General features: G+C 39.6%; 2 protein-coding genes and 1 non-coding gene across 4 annotated transcripts; all 3 read right to left on the reverse strand.

The window, feature by feature from the left end:
• Window positions 1-410: 410 nt before the first annotated feature.
• LOC117431706 (ribosomal L1 domain-containing protein 1-like) lies at window positions 411-7,037 on the reverse strand. 2 transcript variants are annotated; one of them, XM_034052969.3, is made up of 9 exons: window positions 6,905-7,037; window positions 5,918-6,057; window positions 5,456-5,594; window positions 4,774-4,922; window positions 3,488-3,589; window positions 3,092-3,185; window positions 2,610-2,747; window positions 2,057-2,257; window positions 411-1,930 (listed from the first exon to the last, which is right to left on the reverse strand). In XM_034052969.3, exons 1-9 carry the CDS (start codon window positions 6,923-6,925, stop codon window positions 1,583-1,585), a joined length of 1,332 nt encoding a protein of 443 aa, XP_033908860.3. In that variant the 5' UTR covers window positions 6,926-7,037; the 3' UTR covers window positions 411-1,582. The 2 variants fall into 2 exon arrangements, with proteins under 2 accessions (XP_033908860.3, XP_058851839.1); XM_058995856.1 differs by having other exon boundaries at window positions 2,604-2,747.
• LOC117431848 (small nucleolar RNA SNORA55) lies at window positions 5,171-5,305 on the reverse strand. The gene has a single exon (XR_004548726.1). It is a non-coding gene; the product is annotated as a small nucleolar RNA SNORA55 (small nucleolar RNA).
• A 1,752-nt stretch (window positions 7,038-8,789) lies between the features above and the next one.
• gspt1 (G1 to S phase transition 1) lies at window positions 8,790-20,737 on the reverse strand. The gene is made up of 15 exons (XM_034051622.3): window positions 20,322-20,737; window positions 17,950-18,000; window positions 17,546-17,587; window positions 16,542-16,775; window positions 15,982-16,015; window positions 15,784-15,861; window positions 15,289-15,469; window positions 13,018-13,172; window positions 12,764-12,904; window positions 12,398-12,491; window positions 10,790-10,870; window positions 10,287-10,460; window positions 9,899-9,988; window positions 9,556-9,724; window positions 8,790-9,363 (listed from the first exon to the last, which is right to left on the reverse strand). The coding sequence occupies exons 1-15, from the start codon at window positions 20,512-20,514 to the stop codon at window positions 9,311-9,313; spliced, it is 1,770 nt and encodes a 589-aa protein (XP_033907513.2). The 5' UTR covers window positions 20,515-20,737; the 3' UTR covers window positions 8,790-9,310.
• Window positions 20,738-21,621: the final 884 nt, after the last annotated feature.

The following is a 21,621-nucleotide window of genomic DNA, read 5'->3' on the forward strand; positions in this document are numbered from 1 at the left end:
AATCGCAAAAAAAGACTTAACTATTAATAATGCTGTAATAAATTAGCAAGGTTTATTTTTATGAATTCGACATAATGAAGTGACTGCAATGAAAAATGTTGCGCCGGGATGACAGCGCCAAAAGCACGACCGATAAGGTTTAGGTATGCCGTACTGCCGTCTTCTTGGCACAAGATTCCCGGACTCGAGAGAGCTCGGGCTGGGGAGAAGCATTCCCCCTCGGCCACTGCTTAGGATCACAGAAAAAAAGTCAGTCTTCCCAGCTGTAAACAGCAGCTCTTGCTCGCAACAGGGCAACACTGGTGTTTATGTGTGGACGGCTGCTGTGCTAAGAGGGATATCTGCTCTATTTCTACTCTATTGTAATGTACACACACAAAAAACAAAACAAAACAAAAAACACACAGAAGGAAAATAACTTGACATTTAGTTTATAACTGGGTTTTTGCGCGAGAGTATTACTGTCGCTGGCTGATACATTATACACTTTCTAAGTCTGGATAAAAAACACCGACCATCAATATATCAATTTATGGATGTAGAAAACAAGAGAAAAATTAATAACAAGAAGACACATCCTGTCCATTGGTTACGTTGTAAAGTGACCTTAAGAGGTAATGTTAGTGTACCACAGGGATCAGTATTAAGTCATCTTCTATTCCTAATGTACAGTAATGATTTAGATTCTGGTAGAGTAAGCAAACTTGTTAAATTTGCAGACGACACAAAAATTGGAGGAGTAGCAAACACTGTTGCAGCAGCAAAGGTCATTCAAAATGATCTAGACAGCATTCAGAACTGGGCAGACACATGACAAATTGCATTTAAAAGAGAAAAGTGTAAGGTACTGCACGCAGGCAATACAAATGTGCAATATAAATATCATATGGGAGATACTGAAATTGAAGAAGGAATCTATGAAAAAGACCTAGGAGTTTATGTAGACTCGGAAATGTCTTCATCTAGACAATGTGGGGAAGCTATAAAAAAGGCAAACAAGATGCTCGGATGTATTGTGAAAAGTGTTGAATTTAAATCAAGGGAAGTATTGTTAAAACTTTACAATGCATTAGTAAGACCTCACCTAGAATACTGTGTTCAGTTCTGGTCACCTCGTTACAAAAAGGATATTGCTGCTCTATAAAGAGTGCAAAGAGTGACCAGAATTATCCCTTAAAAGGCATGTGGTATGCAGACAGGCTAAAATAATTTAATCTATTCACTCTTGAACAGAGAAGACTATACGGTGATCTGATTCAAGCATTCAAAATTCGAAAAGGTATTGACAATGTCGACCTAGGGGACTTTTTCGACCTGAAAAAAAGAAACAAGGACCAGGCGTCACAAATGGAGGTTAGATAAAGGGGCATTCAGAACAGAAAATAGGAGACAGTTTTTTAACAATGTAGATGGATAACCTGTAAAATAACAGGATTTTCATGCCAATATAAACTAGTATCTTTGGTGACGTCATTATGCAAAATAGTATAATCGAAGGTTCGAACCTTCCTTCGGTAATGTGTTCCGAACCTTCCAAGGTCAACACGTACCCTTTGTTACAGTATATATATAAATTCTTTATTTAACAAGACTGGGGTACATCCGACTCCTGTTTCTGTTTGGGCGTTCTCGGTGCTTTTGTGGCAGATTTAGCCAGCTTGCTCTCCGCAGGCGCCGCTCTCTTCCTGGGGGTTTTCTGCTGCTTCTCTGGGGCCGATCCATTTTCAGTTACTGCTGGTTTCGGGGTCTTCGGCGCTTTAGCCTTCCTGCCGGGGGTCTTTTTCGTGTCTTTCGGAGTCTCTGGAAGAACCAATGCTGCTACAGGTGTCTGCGTTTGCCTTTTTCTCAGCCGAGTTTCTCTGGCATCTGGGGTCTCTGTTGATTTTTCCACTGGCTCCTTAGCTGGGGTCTTCCTACTTTTAGGAGTCTTCTGTGTAAGCAGCGAGAGACACAGGTTAGAACACTGACCTGGCTAAAACAAGTCACTGTCGACTTCAATTCATTCTCATGGTATTGCTTCCTCCCTGATCATGCTAAAGCTCAGACTTTAACGCACCTGCACCATTGCTTTTTTTGCTGGGGTCTCCATGGGAACCAGCTCAGGAATCGCCTCCACTTCCTGTTTGGGTTCCTCAGGCTTTTCCTCTTGGTCCACTTGGTCCACGACTGCCGACCTGTTCACTCCCTCCTTAGCCTGGTCTTTTGGCTTCTCTGCTTTCTTCTTCTTCTTCTTCTTCTTCTTCTCCGTCCCCTTTTTCTACAACACACAAAACAAATGGAACCCTTTTAAATAATTCAGCCACAGAGTACAGAGCACCCACTACATACACTATATAGAATATTGCCTCTAAAACCCCAGGTTCGAAATAACCCTAAAATAATACATTAGTGTTCCAGATTTCCTGCATCTTGCCAGTACAACTTTTTGCTATTATTATTCCAATGCATTCAATGTTTTAAACATGATAAATGACAAGCAGCAGGCCAGGTTTCCTGGAGTTTAAGAATGAACCTAAAGACAGGACTTTCGAACTGCCCCTCTGCTGTAGAGGTACGGTACTGAAGCAAGGAGAGCCCCTCTATGCCCTGACCCTTACCCTAACCCTTACCCCAGTGTTCTGCGTTGTGTCTGGTGGGGCGTTTGCCTCTTTGTCCAGCTCGCTCAGACTTCGCAGGTTCGAGGAGAAGATGGGCAGAGCCACCGACTTCTGGGTCTTCAAGTGGAGGACTTTAATATTATTCCGTTTCTGCAACATGGGAAAACAAAACCTTTATATAGAGAGGCACCAATTCCAATACACTGCATCATAACGCAAAGCCTATATTCAAAAAGCACTTTTTTTAAGCAATAGATACAAAAACACATGTAACAATGAAATGGCACACTACACAACTGATTCATTGGATAACCCACTATGCCTAAATTAAGTAAGGACTTGGTACTGGCTTACAATGGGTTTAAGAAACCCAGTCATCTAAAAGCTCTACCATGAGACAGGTTCTAAAGGAGGGTTGTACATGTATTCACTGTTTAATAAAACCCATATGTGAAAAAAAATATGCATTGCTGAAAGGGGCGCATTGGACTCACCTTGTTTAGTTTCTCAGCTATCGTATTGACAGCAGCAGAGATATTCTCTACTATCTGATCCACCGTCATCCCGGAGTGAGCCACACGCGCTATGCTGCAACACAGACACTCACGTTAACGGGGTCCCCAGCAAGGGAGGCGGCCAGGGACTTCCTTAAACATTCAGTTACAATTGACAGCAGTGGCAACAGAGGGCTGACAAGTGCTTCTGAACACACATTGAATCTTGAGTGGATATAATTTGCACCTCTCTGGCACCTCAGCTGACCCTGGCCCAGCACTGAGAGGAGGGGCAGGGATGAACAGAGGGTGCAGAAACAAGCTCTTTCAAACACCATATTATAGTATTTATATTTCATCTTTACAGTATTATGGTTAAGGCAATGCAGTACTCACCAGCAGCAGCCTTTGTGGTTGACCGGCAGGGTACTTCCTTTGATCACCCTGTCCAGCTCCTTTGCCAGCTGCTTCACTTTCAGGTTAACAGAGATAGGCTCCCTGCAAAGAATCAAAATATTAATTACACCCTTTATTTAACTGGAGGTCCTGCTGAGTTTCTAATATTTAGTAAGATGGACCGGTCCAAATAGTCAGCAGTAGTTCCATTACAACTTTCTAAACAGGAGCACACACTTCACGGTACAAGATAGTGCATACATTTAACACCCCCAGAATTAGAGCCTTGCTACCCAAACCGAGCCAAACAGGACACCGAAAGTAAGTGTCGGGTTCGGGTCGGGTCGGGTGTAATTTGTTACAGTTCAAGGCTCGGGTCAGTGTGTTATCAGTGAGTGGATTACGGCGTTTTTAATTTTAAATGAGTAAAATTAAATTTTTTGTGCTCAAATTCAGTTCCTGCTTCCTTTTTTGCCTGTCTAAAAAATCTAGACTTCTAGAGTGCACGTCACTTAACCTAAAATTTGTACGAAGGAGAGACTCGAGGCTGATGGAGTAAAAATAAATAAATAAATAAATAAATTAAAAAAACTATTAACAGGAGAATGTGTAGCAGTAGAACGTTCTGTTGCTGGAAAGGGTACGTATAAATCCACTGTTCAAAACTACGACATTGTTGTATTCAGCGATAATACAAGTCCATGCGGCTTTGTCAAATGCAAATCTTGCAATATTACTGAAATGACAGTAAAAAGACAGGAAATTCATCTCTGCAGCAGCACACTGAAAGGGGATGTATTCGTCCTGTAGCTGGCCAAGTCAGTCGTAGCCATGTCATGACTTTTGTCAAAAATGAGTATGCAAATTTGCAAGAGCATCTTAATGTGGTCTATTTATGGTAAAAGTTTCGAAGAAGCCTGTTGTCTTCTTTTAAATCATGTAGTGTTGGATTATTAGAAAAGGAAGTCAATGAGATAGGATTAATTGAGAGTGATTTTTTTCTTTATTGATGTATTAACTGGAAATCTGGAATAGACTGTACACGTAAGTTACTTGGTTCCAACAGTGGATGTTTGGAATTATGATATTTGTAGAGATGGTGAGGTATGCAAATATCTCGGCTCGGATCAGGTTTTAAATTTAGGCTCAAGCAGACCTCTACCCAGAATTACCGAGCAAACAAAGGACCCTGTACTTCCCATCCCCAGTGCAAACTAGCCTCCTCTTCCCTGCTTGCATTTCTCTGAAATCCACCTCAACCAACCCCACCCCTCAGACATTCTTACTTCTTACTCCTGTAGAAGTGCTTCCCGATCTGGGAGGGCAGGAGACGGTGAATCCGGCCATCAGCCAGGAAGAGGTCGAAATTCCCAAGCAGTTTCCGCTTGGCCTCGATCGGCTTGTACTTCTTCTTCAGAGTCTGGTAGGGAATAACCTGGGACCCGGGAGAAAGGGAGCGCAGTCAGAGAGGAGCCTTACTTACAATTCTAAAATACAAATGACCACATAGAAACATTCTGCACTAGTATCATAATGTGTAACAGCTAGGACCCAACTCAGACAGTTAATGTGGAGTGTTTATTTTTATTTTTGTAGTCAAGCGTTTTGCCTGATGTTCCATGGAGATTCCTGGAAAGACGGTGTCTGGGAATCAGTACAGCGCCCTCTCGAGCAGAGGCAGGGCTTTGTTGCAAAGTTGTAGAGACAAGCCCCAATGGAAGTGGAACGCCCGTCTGGATATACTTTGCACCTCTCTGGCACCTCAGCTGACCCCAGCCCAGCACTGAGAGAGTAAGGGCGGGGATGGTTGGAAAGTGCAAAAACAAGCCCTTGTTAAATGCACCGGTTGTAACATTACGGTATTTAAATACGTTTGTATTGTGTTTCCCCTGGCAAGTTTCAAATCTTTAATGAAACAATCAAAATCTCTCAGGTCACGTTTCTGAAGACAGTAGTGCTGGGTAGTACCTGTGTGATGCTGCTGACCCTGTGTTCAGCCAGCAGTTTCTTGTACAACCTCTCAGTCTGCTCGCTGGTCATCTGGGGCTCGTCCCTGGTGAAGAGACAGACCTCAGCACTGTCGGAGCGGATCCCGTGAGGGAGGGGGCTGTGGGGAAAGGGAACAGGATCTAAAACTAGAACAAACACAATAGACCGTCCTCATCTCGATCATGCTGGTCTACGTCAGTTTAAATGTGTAACATTATTTACAGGGTTGGGGGCAATTCCTGTTCAACTCCAATTCCCTTTTAAAATAAATTCCAATTCCCTTTTAATCAATTGCAACACATCATTGATCAAACTTACAATTGGCAGTGTTTCTGTTAAAATTAGCTTCTCAATTGGGATTGAAAACAGGAAGTGACCCTGACCCTGATTATGTGTGTCTCTAGTTTTGTGATAGTGCAGGACGTAGGAGTGGTCACTCACATGTGGATGGTGTGCTCCTTGGGTGGGATCTTCCACAAAGTGACCAACAGGGAGATGTGCTGGTGCTCATTCAACGGCAGGGACTGGGACCCCTCGATGCTCTTCAGATAGGCAAACAAGGCCTGCACTGCCTTCCTCACCTGCAAACACAGCAACACCACTCAGGGCTTCGTCTGACAATCCTACAACCCTCCCCAGGCTGGAAATATACTAGATGCAAAGTTGAAACTAGCATGCACACTTTCAATGTAGACTCGGTTTTGTATCTACATAGTAACTCTTCCAAAAGGCCTGTTCAGTACTCTCATGTAAACCCATTCAAATGCTGAAGAGGCTTGCCCACGTGCTAAGCTTTTTATTTTACATATACATGACTGCAGCGTACCATATATTAGATGATACAAAGCACAATACTTTTCTTATTTTACATATCACCACAGTATCGGTGTTACGAAGAAATCCGTTTTCCGTAACAGTAATTTATCGCGTTTGGTCTGGAATTTTTTTACATTTTTTTTATGGGGAATCGAACCCTCACCCTTAACCTTAGAAAAAAGTGGTCGCTTCGGGATTCGGCCAAAACAAACTAGCTTAAATGCGCCAGACCACCTGTAGTACAATATTATAGAAACAGCGAAACTGATTTCCATGGCACTGAATTCTACGTAACACCGCGGCGTCATAGTTATATCCTGAACATACAGAATCTAACACGTAACGTAGATATCAAACGTGTTTAATTAGCAGTCACTTATAAAACTGCAAAACGATGCGTCTAAAATGTGATTGTTTTAAATTGTTAGTTAACCATTTCCCAAAAGTTAAGTGTGGTTCGATATGTTGTAATTTACATTAGACACAGTCTGAGTACACCGACTTAACATCACGTTGCTTCAACCTTACAATAATACCCCGTTCCGTCTAACATAGGATTTAAAATATATATTTTTAGCTATCAACTTTAACATGCGTGGATTGCGCCGTTACCTGTGATAGATCAAGCTCCATGCTTACAACCTGCTACGCGATGTTATCTCTTACACGTGTGTGCCTTGCTGTAGAACCCCGAGCATGCGCAGAGACTGCGGCTCTGCCTCCACGTCAACAGGAAAACTTTATTAAAACAAGAAGTGCGCAGACTAGATGTTAGTTAACAGCACTGCCTGCTGGTAAAATTGAACACACAAAAAGTGGAGTCATGGAAAATTATTATGCAATGCTGCAGTTATATATATATATATATATATATATATATATATATATATATATATATTTATTTAAAACCTTGGCATTAATTTCCCCCCCCCCCCCTAGATTAATAATACTGACATGGCTTCGTGAGAAAGGTTGTAGTTTGGTGTGTAACTCGAGCATAAAAACTAAGAATAACCAGAGAATCACAATTCACTTTCAGTTTAGAAACCCGTTAGACATGGTAAACAGCATACGTAGGGATTCACATCAAAGGGGATGTATTTCTTGGCCATTCAAGTTAAGAGTTAGCGGGACTTTGATTTGATATACCAAATCCCTTCCAGAAGTTTGCAGATTGTATCTTTTGGTTTTGAGAGAATTGTGAACGAAATAAAAGTAAAAAAAAAATACGTGTTTCTGACTCAAAACAGCTTTTATCTCCTCTCATGTTCAAAAAATATTCATTTTAAAAAAAACATTATTTACATGGAAAGACTTGAGTAACAGACACAAACGGAGGCATTTTTCTTTAATAAAAATAAAGCCAAGAGCAGTGCTTAATATACAGATTGCAAATGAGTATGTTCGATTTACAGTCTGATCATCCACCTCTATTGAGATTATCTTACTCAGGTCCATCCTGTACTTTACAACTTCTCAGGGAAGTTTGTATTTATTCAGGTTGTTATACATCATCCCCACCCCCTTAATATTATGTATACATTTATTTTGTGATATTATTAATTTCTTAGCAGACGCCCTTATCCAGGGCGACTTACAATTGTTACAAGCTATCACATTGTTTTTACATACAATTACCCATTTATACAGTTGGGTTTTTATTGGAGCAATCTAGGTAAAGTACCTTGCTCAAGGGTACAGCAGCAGTGTCCCCCATCTGGGATTGAACCCACGACCCTCCAGTCAAGAGTTCAGAGCCCTAACCACTACTCCACCAGGTGCTGCTTTTGGTATCGGGGGAATACAGATTTAATCAAGATTCAAACCCTGGCTGGAAATAATAACTTTAAAACTCAGAATGTGCAATAAAATGTACATTAAACCCAGCAAACAATGTTTGATAGCTGGCTCAGTGTCTAGCTCAACTCAACAAAACAATCAGCATTGTATTTTCAACTCCCAGCAAGGAAACTGAACATTATCAGGATGGTGCAAGGTTCTGGATTTTCACTGAGCTGGCTTCAGTATACCCCTCATGCACGAGGGAGAAGCATTACCACTGTATGGATGGTGGGGAAACTGCCCACTTACAATAGGAGGGGGTCTTTTACACTTCTTACTTGGGTAACCACTATTCTGCCAGTGACAATCTATTAATACAAATGCATGAGAAGAGAAAGACAGGCATCCATTTCCCCCCCCTCACATAAATAAAACCTATTGATATGCACACAAACATGGTCAATGACAAAAGTTCACTTGATAGGAGTGGTCTCATTTGCGTAGTTTTTGCCCTCTACTTTGGTTAAAAAACACTTCATCGGAAGAAGCCCAGACAATGGATTTCCATCTGAAGATACAATCACAACCTACATCAGGACTAGGAAGTTTGGGCAGTCTGCAGCTTTGTCGCAAATAGACTTCATGACTAGGGGGGTCCACCGAATAAAGGCAACTAGCACAATACAAAATAAAAGAAACAGGTCACAATACAAAATTGTTTTTTAAATGTAATATTTTATTGTCACTGTAGTTGCCTTAACATGTGAACACACGCTTTCAACTCTGTACGGATTTTTTGTGAAGAAACCAGTCTCTTGATATAAGCAAAGGGAGACATGTACAACCAGGATATTAACATTATTTTGGTTTCAATAGTTTTTTTGTTTTTTTTAATTTATTCTTTTGTTTTTATTTTATTCCAAGCAATCCTGTTCACATCTGTTAAAAGGTAGCTGCTGCCACTTTCTCTCCAAAGGAAGCAAAAAGAATTCTCTTTTTTTTTTTTTGTTTCGTAGTAAAATGGATAAGGGGAACTAACAATGGCATAGCTGAGCTCTCAATATGAGAAAGCCGACACATGTGGACTTTAATATTTGTATTTTTGTATTTTTAGTTTTTTTAAAACTGTGATTTCTTAATCTTTGATACGGGATTAAAAGGCGGCAGTGAGAAGCAGGCTGTTGCCGAGTCCACTTTCCTCACACTTAACTGGGTAGGGCTCCCACAACGCCCTCTTTAGTCTTTCTCTGCTACCAGCTTCAACACCTTGCCGATGGCGATGGTCTTACCTAATTAAACAAATACAACAAACAAATTACAAATTAAGCTAAATAATTTATCAAAAACTTTGGAATTGTACTAATAAATGTGCATGTTGATTTCCAAGGTTGGCCCATCTTCATACTAGGGTATGCAAGATAAATGGTTATACATATATCAAAAACGTGATCATGTAAAGTACAGATTGGAAGAACTCTCACCTTCATCCCGCAAGGTAAAGCGCCCCATCTGGGGGAAATCTTTGAAGGTCTCAAGGCAGATGGTTCCTGCAGTCTTTAAGCGAGCGATACACACTTGGTCTTGTTTCACAAATCGAGGTCGCGTCTTGCTCTTCTCGCCCGTTTTTTTGTCTACCAGGCAGATTAAGGCCTAGACAGAGATTAATGAATAATTACTTTGCATATTCAAACCCTCCCCCCACCCACCCAAATACATTTATACATACAAGTATATATTTATAAATTTAGGTACCTGAACAGAAAAAGTATAGGATCCATAAATTTCATAGACAAGGGCAAAATAAAATATGCTGCCCGTACTTACTGAAATTTGAACTTCTTCAATGCATGTATGGATGTGCAGCACTGCGTTGTAACCTGGGCAGATGATGGATTTGTGCTCAATGATGACAATCTGTAAGAAGGATACAAACATTAACTGACAGCTTTATTACCACCAACAGTCTGATACGATGCGGTATACCTCAGGAGCGTATCACTGGCAACATCGGCCTCTCTGCTGACAGATGAAAGAGACAGTTCCAGGAAACACTGCGAGAGTTTTTTTTTTGTAATTAAATCATCAAGTTACACAGCGAGGGCTCAGCTAACTCGACAATTTTGTTCTGAAGCATATGCAAGAAGTAGATCTCAATATTGAGTGGGAAAGTGTTCATCCCAACCAGATGTCTCCTGGTGTCCTGCCTGCTCACCTGGGCGTCAAAGGTGCGTCCGGAGTGACAGAGGTTCTCCGCGTTGCACAGAATGAACCCTGGCAGGATCTCCTCCTCTTCAATTCCTTTCAGTCTCAGCTTCAGGTTTTCCCCTGGGCTGGCATCATCCGTCTCTACATCATCCGAGAGCAAACTCAGGACTTCCACTGTGTGCTGTAAATACAATTGTACTTTGAAAGTACTAGCAGACTTGGATGTTCAGATTGTATCTTGTCTTGAAGTAACATTCCCTGCCTCCCAACAAAAAATTAATTAAAAATTATTTAGTACGACTAAAAAGAGGACATTGACAAGACTCAGACTTGTCAAAGCACTGGTAAAATTGTACAACCATTTGTTTTTGTCCAAGGATGCCCTGCAATTTGACTCCTTTTGTAATGGCCATACTGTATCAACAGATCTTCACTCTTGCAATTAAAATAAAAAAAATAAAATAAAAAAATCATAAATAAAATCTTAGTAATCCGTCCAGAAGAACTTACCTTGTTTGGCATCATGACAAGCTGTTGTGCTTTACTAATGGACCCAGACTCTAGCTTGCCCAGGACCACAGTGCCCATATCCTGTTAAGGAAATCAAATTAGGTAAATTTCATAGTCTACATGGAGAGATGGCAGCCCTGAAATTATAATGATTAGGAATGGCATGCAACGCAAAGGTTGTCAAGCTCAATAAACTAAGCAAAAAAGATACCAATGACAATTTGAAATCTGCATAACAAAAAGCAGTTTTATTTAAAATTACCAAATGCATTTAACATAAGCATTTAACCCCAAACATTCCAATATTTTAAATACCTTAACTTGTTATTAAGTGACTTTTTAGCTTTATATGAATAAGATTCTACAAATACAGAGCTGAAACACTGGTACCATGCTTTTAGGTCATGCAAGCGGTCAGTATTAACAAAGTGTAGCAAAAAGGTGATTTTCTGCATCATCCTTAATGGGACGGGACAGACTGATACTATAGAAAATCACCTATCTGATTATACTTTGTTACTACTGTCCCCTCGTAGATTAAACCGGTTTCTAAAAAACAAACAAAAATACACAAACCCCATTGTGTCAAAATAATTACTTCAAGCTTCCATAAAGGTCTAACCAATTAACTTGACGTTTATCTCATTAAAAGGAATAAAACTACTACATCAATCCCAAATCTAGCACACCCATACCATCACCATGTTCAAATAATGCAGGCCAGAAGATAAGGGAGGAATTTCCAAAATCAGGTCTGGAACTCTACACTCATGCCAGACACACACCCACACAAGAGAACTGAATGCCAGGAAGCATAATTATCTTCCAACTGGTTCGAGCCAGGTTAACACTGCCTGTATTCAAGCACACTTACAGACACAGGCCAATGAGCAGACATGCCTGAGGAACAAAGATATACAATGACGCAGTGGAGAACAAAACGTGTCCTTGCCAATTACTTGAGAATTTAAATGTGTCAAGTTACTAAGATATGTTATGTTACAAAACTAAAATCCATTCATTGCACATTATTTTATTGTCTGAAACAGGGCTTATGCACGACAGATTTTTGTCGTATCATTTAAAACACTTATTATTTTCTTTTGTGTGTGTCCAATTATATCCTCCCCCCAATTTTCTCCCAATTTGGAATGCCCAATCGCTTTCCCCACATGGCCCAGGAACTCGAGGGCGGATGTCAGCGAGCTACCAACCTCTGGAGGACAACAAAAGCCAGCCCTGCAGGTGTCTGCCCTTGAGCTCACTGGGCGCCTACCCAACAGGGTTCACTGTAGTGCGATGAGGAGAAACAGTCTCTGACAGAGACAGAGCCAATGCGATGCTCCCTACGGAGCCACCAGCGAAGACCGCCCTACTTCGCTCAGCCAGGACGCGAACCTGCTGCTGCGCTTCTACCAGGAGAGTCACATTGGTGACCGATCACTTAACTGTACCCAGCAACAATTGACATACCTATAGAATGGAAGCAGATACCAACAATATTTCCATTAGTCATATAGCTGCAATGAAGAACATATACTTTTTTTGGAAGGGTGTGGCACTAGCAGGCTTACACAATAAAGTAACCTAGACAACTCCTAAGCTTACCTTGTATTTGTCTACTATTGGTAGTCTGACAGGTCCATCGCTTGATCTGTTTAAGTTTGGCAGATTGTCCAGATGTGGAATGAATGGTAACCCTCTGCAAAGAATCAAGAAAAATTGAGTATTAGCACAGAGTAGGCTTTTCTTAAAGTCAGAAGCAGATCCAAGGTCTTTTTGATCTGCTTAACTGAGATTTGCAAGGTTAAATAAGGTAAACTCTGGGAAATTAACACGCATTCATTAAATAAATAAACAAAACTAATGTTTTGCATGTTACTTGACACTGCAAAAGCAACCTCCAATTGAAATGACATTTTTAGCTTATCCAATAAAAGGAATCTGAAATAAGAAAAATAACACACTACTTACGAATACCAGGTGCAGAAATCTGCAGGATCCTTCAGGTTGGCCCCTGTCAGGCCAGAGCAGGGCATGAAATGAATGTCTTTTTTAGGGTTAAAGCCAACCTTCTTCAAAAATGGCACTAGTTTCTCTTTACATTCTTCATACCTGCAGGAGAAGAGAACTGCTGCTGGTAACTCATGATTACACACAAGACCTCAGGTTAGACAGGCGTTATATTTTTACATCTATACATCTGGTTGAACTGGACATGTTCCCACCTCTCCAGGCTCCAGTTCACTGTGGGGTCATCCATTTTGTTGACAAGGACTATCAGATGTTTTACTCCTGCTGTCTTTGCCAACATAGCATGCTCTCGCGTCTGGCCACCCTTTTCAAAACCTGTCTCGAACTCTCCTTTCCTGGCAGAGATTACCTGCATGGGAAAACAATACAATAAATTTGGTTAAAGCAGGGTTTGTACACTTATGCAAACGTACATTTCCAGGCCTTTTTTCAGGCCCACCATACTAATCGAAAAATACATAAAGAAATTGTGTATAGCACATAAATGGACACAAAATACAGTACTTGCCAAATTAGAAGTATGCGCATTCTGGTTAAGCCAATTAAAACATTCCATCCAAACCAATGCAATCCAAAAGGTAAGAACTTAAGAACTAACTCAAAAAGGTTTAAGTACATTGTGTCAACCGTAAAACTGAACTTTTGTTTGTCATCTTCAGTGCATTTTTTTTTATCACGCCCAATACAACTCTTGTATATTAAATATTCTCCACCATTAAATAAAACGTTCTTTTGCTTGCTGGCTTCTTTGCTCTCCAATATCATTTGCAATTTCTTTTCGCATTATTCATTAATATTTACTGTTTAGATTGCCACTTTTTCCACCATAGGCTACCAACTCCCCTCAACCAAAAAAAGCAATTCCGTCCTGGCCGTTGATGAGAAAGCAATGCCTTAAAGTACGATAGCTTACAAAACACCAAAAACGTCATACTGCAGAGCAAAATGTACATTAATTCGAGATGTCGTAGTATTTTACAATAAGCTTCTGTATGTAAATGTTACACATAAGTTCACCCGGACATTGCCATTTTGTGTGTTTAACACTTAAATATGGCTGGTAGTACAGAGGAATTTATATATTCAACCGGGTACCACGGTAAAGAGGCTTGCGTTTCTACACAGGTAAGCTTGAGAAATTGACACAAGTGTAGTATTCCAATCACAATACATTTCTGTGCATCTGATGCATAATGTAGACAAATACAAAATCACTCAAAATGACTCAAATGCAGAGACTGTGGAAAAGGTAGATGGGATCCTGAGCATACGGAAATTAAAAAAGACAGAAATAAACTTAAAGAAATGACATTTCCAAGTATCCAATTAATTTATGAAAATCGGTCCCTACAAGGTCTGATAAGGTAAAGTAGCTAATATTTTAATATACTAATACCAGCTCAGGAGGGAAATTATACTGGTACGTAATGTTATATTCTGCATAAGAGCTGAACAGTGCTATACAAAGACACTGTAAATACTTTTACTTACGGTGTTTCTGTGTTAAAATAGCCCTCAAACTAAATACCCAATGCATGCGCAAATGCGAACACATATACTATAAGCTAACTCAGTCAAACTTAGCTAGCTATAGTATTAGAGACGGTACAAAAGCATAAAGGTTAAAATAGGTTATTAAAACAATGCATTCAGTAAAACAAATCTATTAAAATACTAAACTGTACAAACAGATAATTGTATTATAAAGCATGTTTAAATTGATTTATTAATCCAATGCAAGAGAAAGCATTTAAACAAACAAACACTACCATACTTCTAGCAGTTCTGTGATGCAACATGTTCACATGCAAAAAGAAAAGGAAATCTAACTGAATCCACGGAGAGACACTGCATGCACGTCTCCTTCAAATACAGATACAGAAAATACTTTTCATAGCAAGATGCAACTAAAACACTGTGGAACAACGGTTCCACGATTTTCAAGGCTTTTCCAGACCAATCAAATTTAAGGCTTTTCAAATCCTTGAATATTACCAAGTGCGGTTTTAAGGTTTTCCAATCCCTGTACGAACCCTGGTTAAGAAAGATTTATTCGTGCTCAGATGAAGAGCTCATAAATACTACTGGGATGCTAGTAATAGTAAACAGATATTAACTAAACTGAAACTGAACTCGCCTCCAAATTAAACACTGAATGCTTTATAATATGATTTAAAAAAAAAAAAAAAAAAAAACTACACATGTTACTTGTTTTTGTTCTGCTTTGAGAAACAGCTTGTGAATAGCTAAAGCCTGAAATATTCTGGCCGCTATGAGGAGGCACTATTGGCATAAGGGGTTAAAAAGCATTAATACACATAGGAGAGGTAAATTCACAGAGAACTCAAAGCCAGCAGATTGCATACAGAGAAGTCGCTACTAGTAACCAAGAACCAGCCAATACATAAATACAGTACACAGAACTTAACATGGGGTATACAAGATTTTCGTGAACTAGTACTCACCAAAACAGCCAGGTCAGCCTGTGATGCGCCACCAATCATGTTTGGGACAAAACTTTTGTGGCCTGGAGCATCCAGAATGGTAAAATGCTTCTTTTCCGTTTCAAAGTAGGCGCGTCCCACCTCCACCGTCTTCCCCTTGTCTCTCTCTTCCTGGTTTGTATCCAATGCCCAGGACAGGTACCTGCAAAGAGGCAAGGCAAAGAGCAGTGTCACACATTTGTACCATGCACGCTGTCACATGGTAGCACTGAAGTATGGCTGTGGTGTCTTAAGGTTATTTAACCTTAGGGGATGGACAGCTTTTATCAGTGTCTCCAGGGCATTCATTGGATTTGGAGATAAAACAAGAATGACTTAATACTGATGTTAAATACATATCAATTTGAAATTAACTGAGTCAATACATACACAAGAGACACTATTCAAATGAGTTTCGTCATTTTAAGTCAGTAAGGATTTTTGTAGAGAAATCCTAAAAAAAGTTTCTCAACTGACCAAGTTTCTCTGTTCTTTTCTTTTGCTTCTCTTTCATATTTCTCCAGGGTCCTTTTGTCTACCATCCCTGTAAGGTACCTGGAAAAAGAAAGAACACTCATTAAGAGAATGTCTCGACTCTTCAGTTATTGCACTGATATCGGAAAGTCAAATCACAAAAGATTACTTACAAATTTATTTTTTTTTAAAAGTACTTACATAATCTGTCCTCCAATCGTTGATTTACCAGCATCTAAAAAATATATATATAAAAAAAATCAAGTTTCAGGAAAACATTGACTCCAAGGTGTACTTCCTGTGTTTACATATAAAGATGCAACATAAAACAAGAGAGGATCATTTGTACCCACATGCCAAAATAGCCAACCATTACGAAGAACACTGAAGCATTGCAAAAATAAATAAATAAATACAATAGCTATGCAACACCCACACTTAAAACACATGAGCTGCTTCTTAAACCTGCTGGTTTTAACCATCAAATAGAGCTTTTGGTTTAAAATGCCAGTAGTAGTAGGATGTTAAGACAATTTAGAGACCAGACTTATTGAGGAACACAAGAGAGTGACTGTTTAATCACAGCCTAGAGAATCAGACACTTGCACTAGATTAACTGAGATTAAAAACCCTGGTCTAACAGTTTTAATAAGATTTAAGTAGTCCATTTTGTTTTCACAAGCATTATAGAACACATCCAGTAAAACAACAACGCAAGCTGGATGTGATAAGCCTGCTGCTCGTAATTTCCTTTGACTTACCCACATGCCCGATAAACACCACATTCACATGCTCTTTTTTAGGGGCGTCCGGAGGTACGACGACCACTTTAGGTGTTGGTAATTCCTCTTCGTCCTCCATCATTTCCTGCGCACTTTCGTCAGCTGGTCCTCCATCCCCCGAAGGACCGCCTCCTGGCTCTGCTTCGTTTGGCTCATCTTTCTGTTCCCACGATTCTTCTGCTGTCATTTCTGCCTCTCCATTCTCCACTGGTGCTGTTGGCAAGAGATAAAGAAATTAAGCAACTAAATAATACCTCCAAACTAAATCTGCATTAACTTTAGAATTATACAATGTGCCCTTGATTGTATGTACAACATCCATCTTGACCAGTATTAGCAGACATTTTCCATAACCATTTGTCCACTAACGAGAAGCACAAATCCAGCAAACAATTACTCTGTTTTATCTTTTGTCAGATTAATTAGGCACTTCACTGATCATGGACAAAACTCTCTCTATTTGCTAAGTGGCTGCAATTTACAAACAGCTTTTCTAAACAGTGGCCATGTGCACATCTAAACAACCAAGGCATTTAGAGAAATATTTACTGTAATGAATTGCAAAATGTATTTCAGGAAACGACTTCCTTAGCCATGTAAAGGCAGATTTAATTTCCTGTTTGTTGGGGTGACAATTAAACATCAGAGTACTGGATCACTACAAAATTCAAGTACTTGAATGCAAGTCCAATGACTGGCAAGCTCATCTCTTTGTCAATGTTCCATAGACAGTGGAGGGGGGGGGGGGGGGGGGGGGGGGAGTCTCCCAATTTAACCACCAGGCTCCACTTTCTAGTTATAAACAGCAGTATTCATAATTTTACCCTCCTACCACAACCTCTTACCTCAATAATGTGTACCTAAAAAATAACTTACCCATTTGATTTAAAGTTAATACCACCCAAAACCCTCCACATTTATAGAAGCGCTGGCTACAATGCAACATTAACAACTCAGTAAGCACACAAGCTATAGATACATACCAGCAGTGTCTGAAACTTCCATGCTGGTGACTCCATCAGAACCTATAGGAAGAGAGAACACTCGTGTTTACAGTAACCAACAGTATTTAGAGAAAGCAATCTGCTAACATACATGAATAAACTTCTTCCTTTTTGTAGTTTTAGGGGAAAATGTTTGGGTAACTATTTCTAATCTTTCCATTTACAATGATTGATTCCCAGTACTTAAACATGCTCCACCATCTTTGGCTTACGAGTGTAAATGGTCAGATAAGATGAAGGGGTGGGGGATACTAACTGGAAGCCCACCCACTGAAACAAGATAAATCCCAAGTCGACAGACGTCCTCCTCCCCACTACATTGTCTGCACAGACTACACTGTAATTTCAACTGTCTACACATGGAGGTGTCATTTTGGACTCACCTCCACAGGATACTGGCTCTTCTAGAGATGGGGACTCAGCAGCAGGTGCATCTGAAAGACAAAGCAAAAACAACTCTGATTTATTTAACACTTTTTTCTGATATTGGCCATTAATGACAGACTAGGACACTTGTCTTGTGTGATGAATTGATTACATTTCTTTTTTGTTTACTAATGCAAAACAGAAAACAGCTGTGGCTCTTTCCCCTTTGATAAAGATAATGCAAACGCATCTCTAGGCTCTCCTGGTAATGGGGATGCACATAGGCAGGAATGTAAACAAACCAAGACTACTTGTGAACATTTATTTCAATGATGTTTTGGCAGATAAGCAGTATATATTCCAGGACTAAAACTTAAATTTGAAACGCACATGTTTAAACTAATTTAAAAAAAAAAATCCAAACTTCTGCACCAGACTAATGGCCTGAAGCAAGTGTGCAGACACCAAACCAGCTTCCCTGTACAAATCCTTTATCTTCAATTTCACTTCCTTGTCCGATTCTGAATGTCTGTGCTCCTCCCAGTTACACATGACCATTTTCACTCAAGGGGTACCATTAGGTTATTCAAATAGAACATGCCAATTGTTCTTTAGTAAAAATCAATGTTATATATACCCCACATTTAAAAACAAGCCAAATGACATTTGATTTCTTCTCTTGTTTTATCTACATGTCAAAATTTTATCAAATTCATGCATTCAAGATAAAGCCCTTTTTAGCATGACTATCCACAAGAGAAATTCAGTGAATTTCATGAATTAAGGAATGTGTGTGCCATTAAGTTTCATCAAAATAAAAACAGAACTTGATGAGCCATACTAGATATTAAGGTAAGAACAAACAGGACAGGTGTACATTTGCCTGCAATTTCATGACATTGAAGGGACTGGTTCCTAACATATACCCCTCTCTTTACCCAAACCAATCACAAGCTGAGGTGTTGACCTGGACTGTAAGAACTTGTGATAATGAATGGCAAGTTACATCACAATTGAATGGCCATTTCTCTAGACACAAAAAAGCATGAATCATGAATAGCCATTTGAGGGTGCCACTGTATCTCCATCACAGGTTATATCTATAGGTCAAATACACTGAGTCACATAGTGTTTCCCTCATTAAATGTTGTATGAGAAATTAAGAGCATGAAACGTTTTTTTGCTGGCTGTAAAACATTTCTCAAGTGCACCTAGCAGTGCGTTTGGCAGAACTGATGGTGGTTTCTCCAATTCAGGACCAAAGGGCACAAGAGATTCAACTTGAAAAATAATAATAATTGGAATTTTATTTCCACATTTCTTAGTAATCTTGCAGGCACTGTATAAAATGCTGCTTCTGCACTTGACAAGCAGCAGAGATAAAAATGCAGGTGATTTTCAGGCAGGGGTACATACACCCAAAGCAGAAGCTGTGTCATCTCAGCCAGCGTCCATGTAACTTCCAGGGACACCTTGCGTTACCTATTGCAGGCTCATTTTAAAATGTGTTAAATACAAATACAAACATGAGATGCACGACAGAAACGCTTTTAATTTGTTTTTAAAGAGTAACCTCTCACCGACGTTTTTTGTTTTTGTTTAACACAGATCCAATGAAAATGCAGTATAGTTTATAGGGGAAAGGCCACACAATATTGTAAACTGTTGTGAAGGATGACAGTGCATGCAATGACTAAATTTGCCATAGTTTAAAAAAAAAAAAAGTATCGAGTCGTGCAAGATCTTACTTATAAATCTACATATTAGAGTCTACAAAGGACAGACACATTTCATAAAGTATGCTATTTAACCCTTTAAGGTACACGGGACATGTGTCCGACAAATAAAAATGATAACTTTTTTTTTTTTTTTTGCAATGAGGTGCACGAAACAGGTTAAAAATGTACTGACCGGTCATCCAAACTGTCAGTTTACTCGTGATACCCGAGTCCCTCAAATGAACAACAGCTCAATTCCTTGTGTACCTTAAGGGGTTAAGTTAACATACAATATTTATTGACCTGTTTATTTTTGCAACCTAGGCCCAGGTACCAATACTGGAGTCTTGTCATACACCTTTCAAATATATACTCGTGTTGTATCCAATAAAACTACGGGTTCTCCAAAGAGGCTATGGTTAGTTGTAATTAAAACACACGAATAACAAAAAAACATATTATCTAAGTAAAACACTCAGGTATGTATGTACGAACAGGGGTGGTTCTTTACTGATAATGATGACTGTTTCTATGATTCATTGCCGCCCGTTATGACTGATAGTTTGCAATAAACTAGGTTGTTTTAAAAACGTGTGTGGTGGTTCTCAGAAATGCATATTATTCTGCGTCTGCTATTTTATTGTGTAACTGGGTAAGGCTTGCTAACTTACCACCGCTGTCTGTGTTTTCAGAGACCTCATTCACTAAGAAGGTCGGCACGAACTCGGCGGCGTGGACGTTGGGGACGAACGGCTTGGCGTTCACGTTGAGCCGGTTGAAGGCGGCCTGAAGTTGCGCGTCGGTCTGGGCCTCCACATCATCCTCCTGTTCCCACGAATCCGGGGCAGTGTCTCTCGGGTCCATCGTGGATTTAAGTCTTTATTTTACCGGACTGTTCCTTCAAACTACTAGGTATTTTTATACCTCAAATGCGTTGGGTTATTCCCCTCTTAAAGTCTTTTTTGAAGTTTTCTCTCTTTATCTGTAAATCTTTTTTTTCTCTTCAGAATATACAGCCGGTTTCTCACGGCGACACCGGAAAAAGAGAGAGAGAGAGAGAGATCCGACTCAACGCGAGCCCTCGTGTGTGCTGATGACTCTACCCAACCAGAGGGGAGCAACATCTTCCCGTTGCGTCATGGGAGTTGTAGTGTTTAGGCTGGTGAGTAAACACTGATATTATGGAAACTATTTACATAAAAACTACAAATCCCTGGGAACACTGTAATAATTACGCTTCATTTACGACAGGCCTCGTACGAGATAATTCTGGGAAATGCAGTTTTAGCTAGGAGTAGACTTGTAACCCCTGGAATGTTGTGCATCCGCTGTATTTTCACCGTTATAATGTAGTCGCTCTTTTAACCATTATATAGCGAGCATACTTCATGAAAATAAACCGTGGAGGTGCAGTGGTACCAAAAATAATAATAATAAAAAATACTTGTAAGGTTATTGTAAAACAGCACTTAGTGTTCTCTATAAAGATTTATTTTATTTTATTTTAAAATCATTGAATAGCACCTTAAATACTTTTGTATCCACGGATTTGTAGTCATGCTCACTGGTACATTTAATTTAATTATGATTACAAATATAAAGCTCTGTATATAAATACAAACAATAGGCATTTATCAAGTAATTCAGCCAATCTTGGAAAAGAAACCCGAAAACTGACTGATAATAAATATCCTAAGTGGATAAGCATACTGTTAAAAAAAAGTAAAAAGAAACACAGCAACACGGTCATACTTGAATGGACTCACTTGCCCCTAACCCTATTCCAGTCCAGAACCTTGTTCCAACCAGGTAAGTAGCTCCCTAATTATGTACTTCCTTGGGATGTTCAACCAGGCCTTTAAGACCTAGTTTGAACAAGGCCAGTTTCAATTAAATACACACAAGGTCCTAGCATTACTGTAGGCAAAAATATAGCCTACTGTTTCAAATGTGTTCCAAATTCACTGTGTT

Source organism: Acipenser ruthenus, chromosome 22, assembly GCF_902713425.1.
Source record: "Acipenser ruthenus chromosome 22, fAciRut3.2 maternal haplotype, whole genome shotgun sequence".
NCBI lineage: Eukaryota > Metazoa > Chordata > Actinopteri > Acipenseriformes > Acipenseridae > Acipenser > Acipenser ruthenus.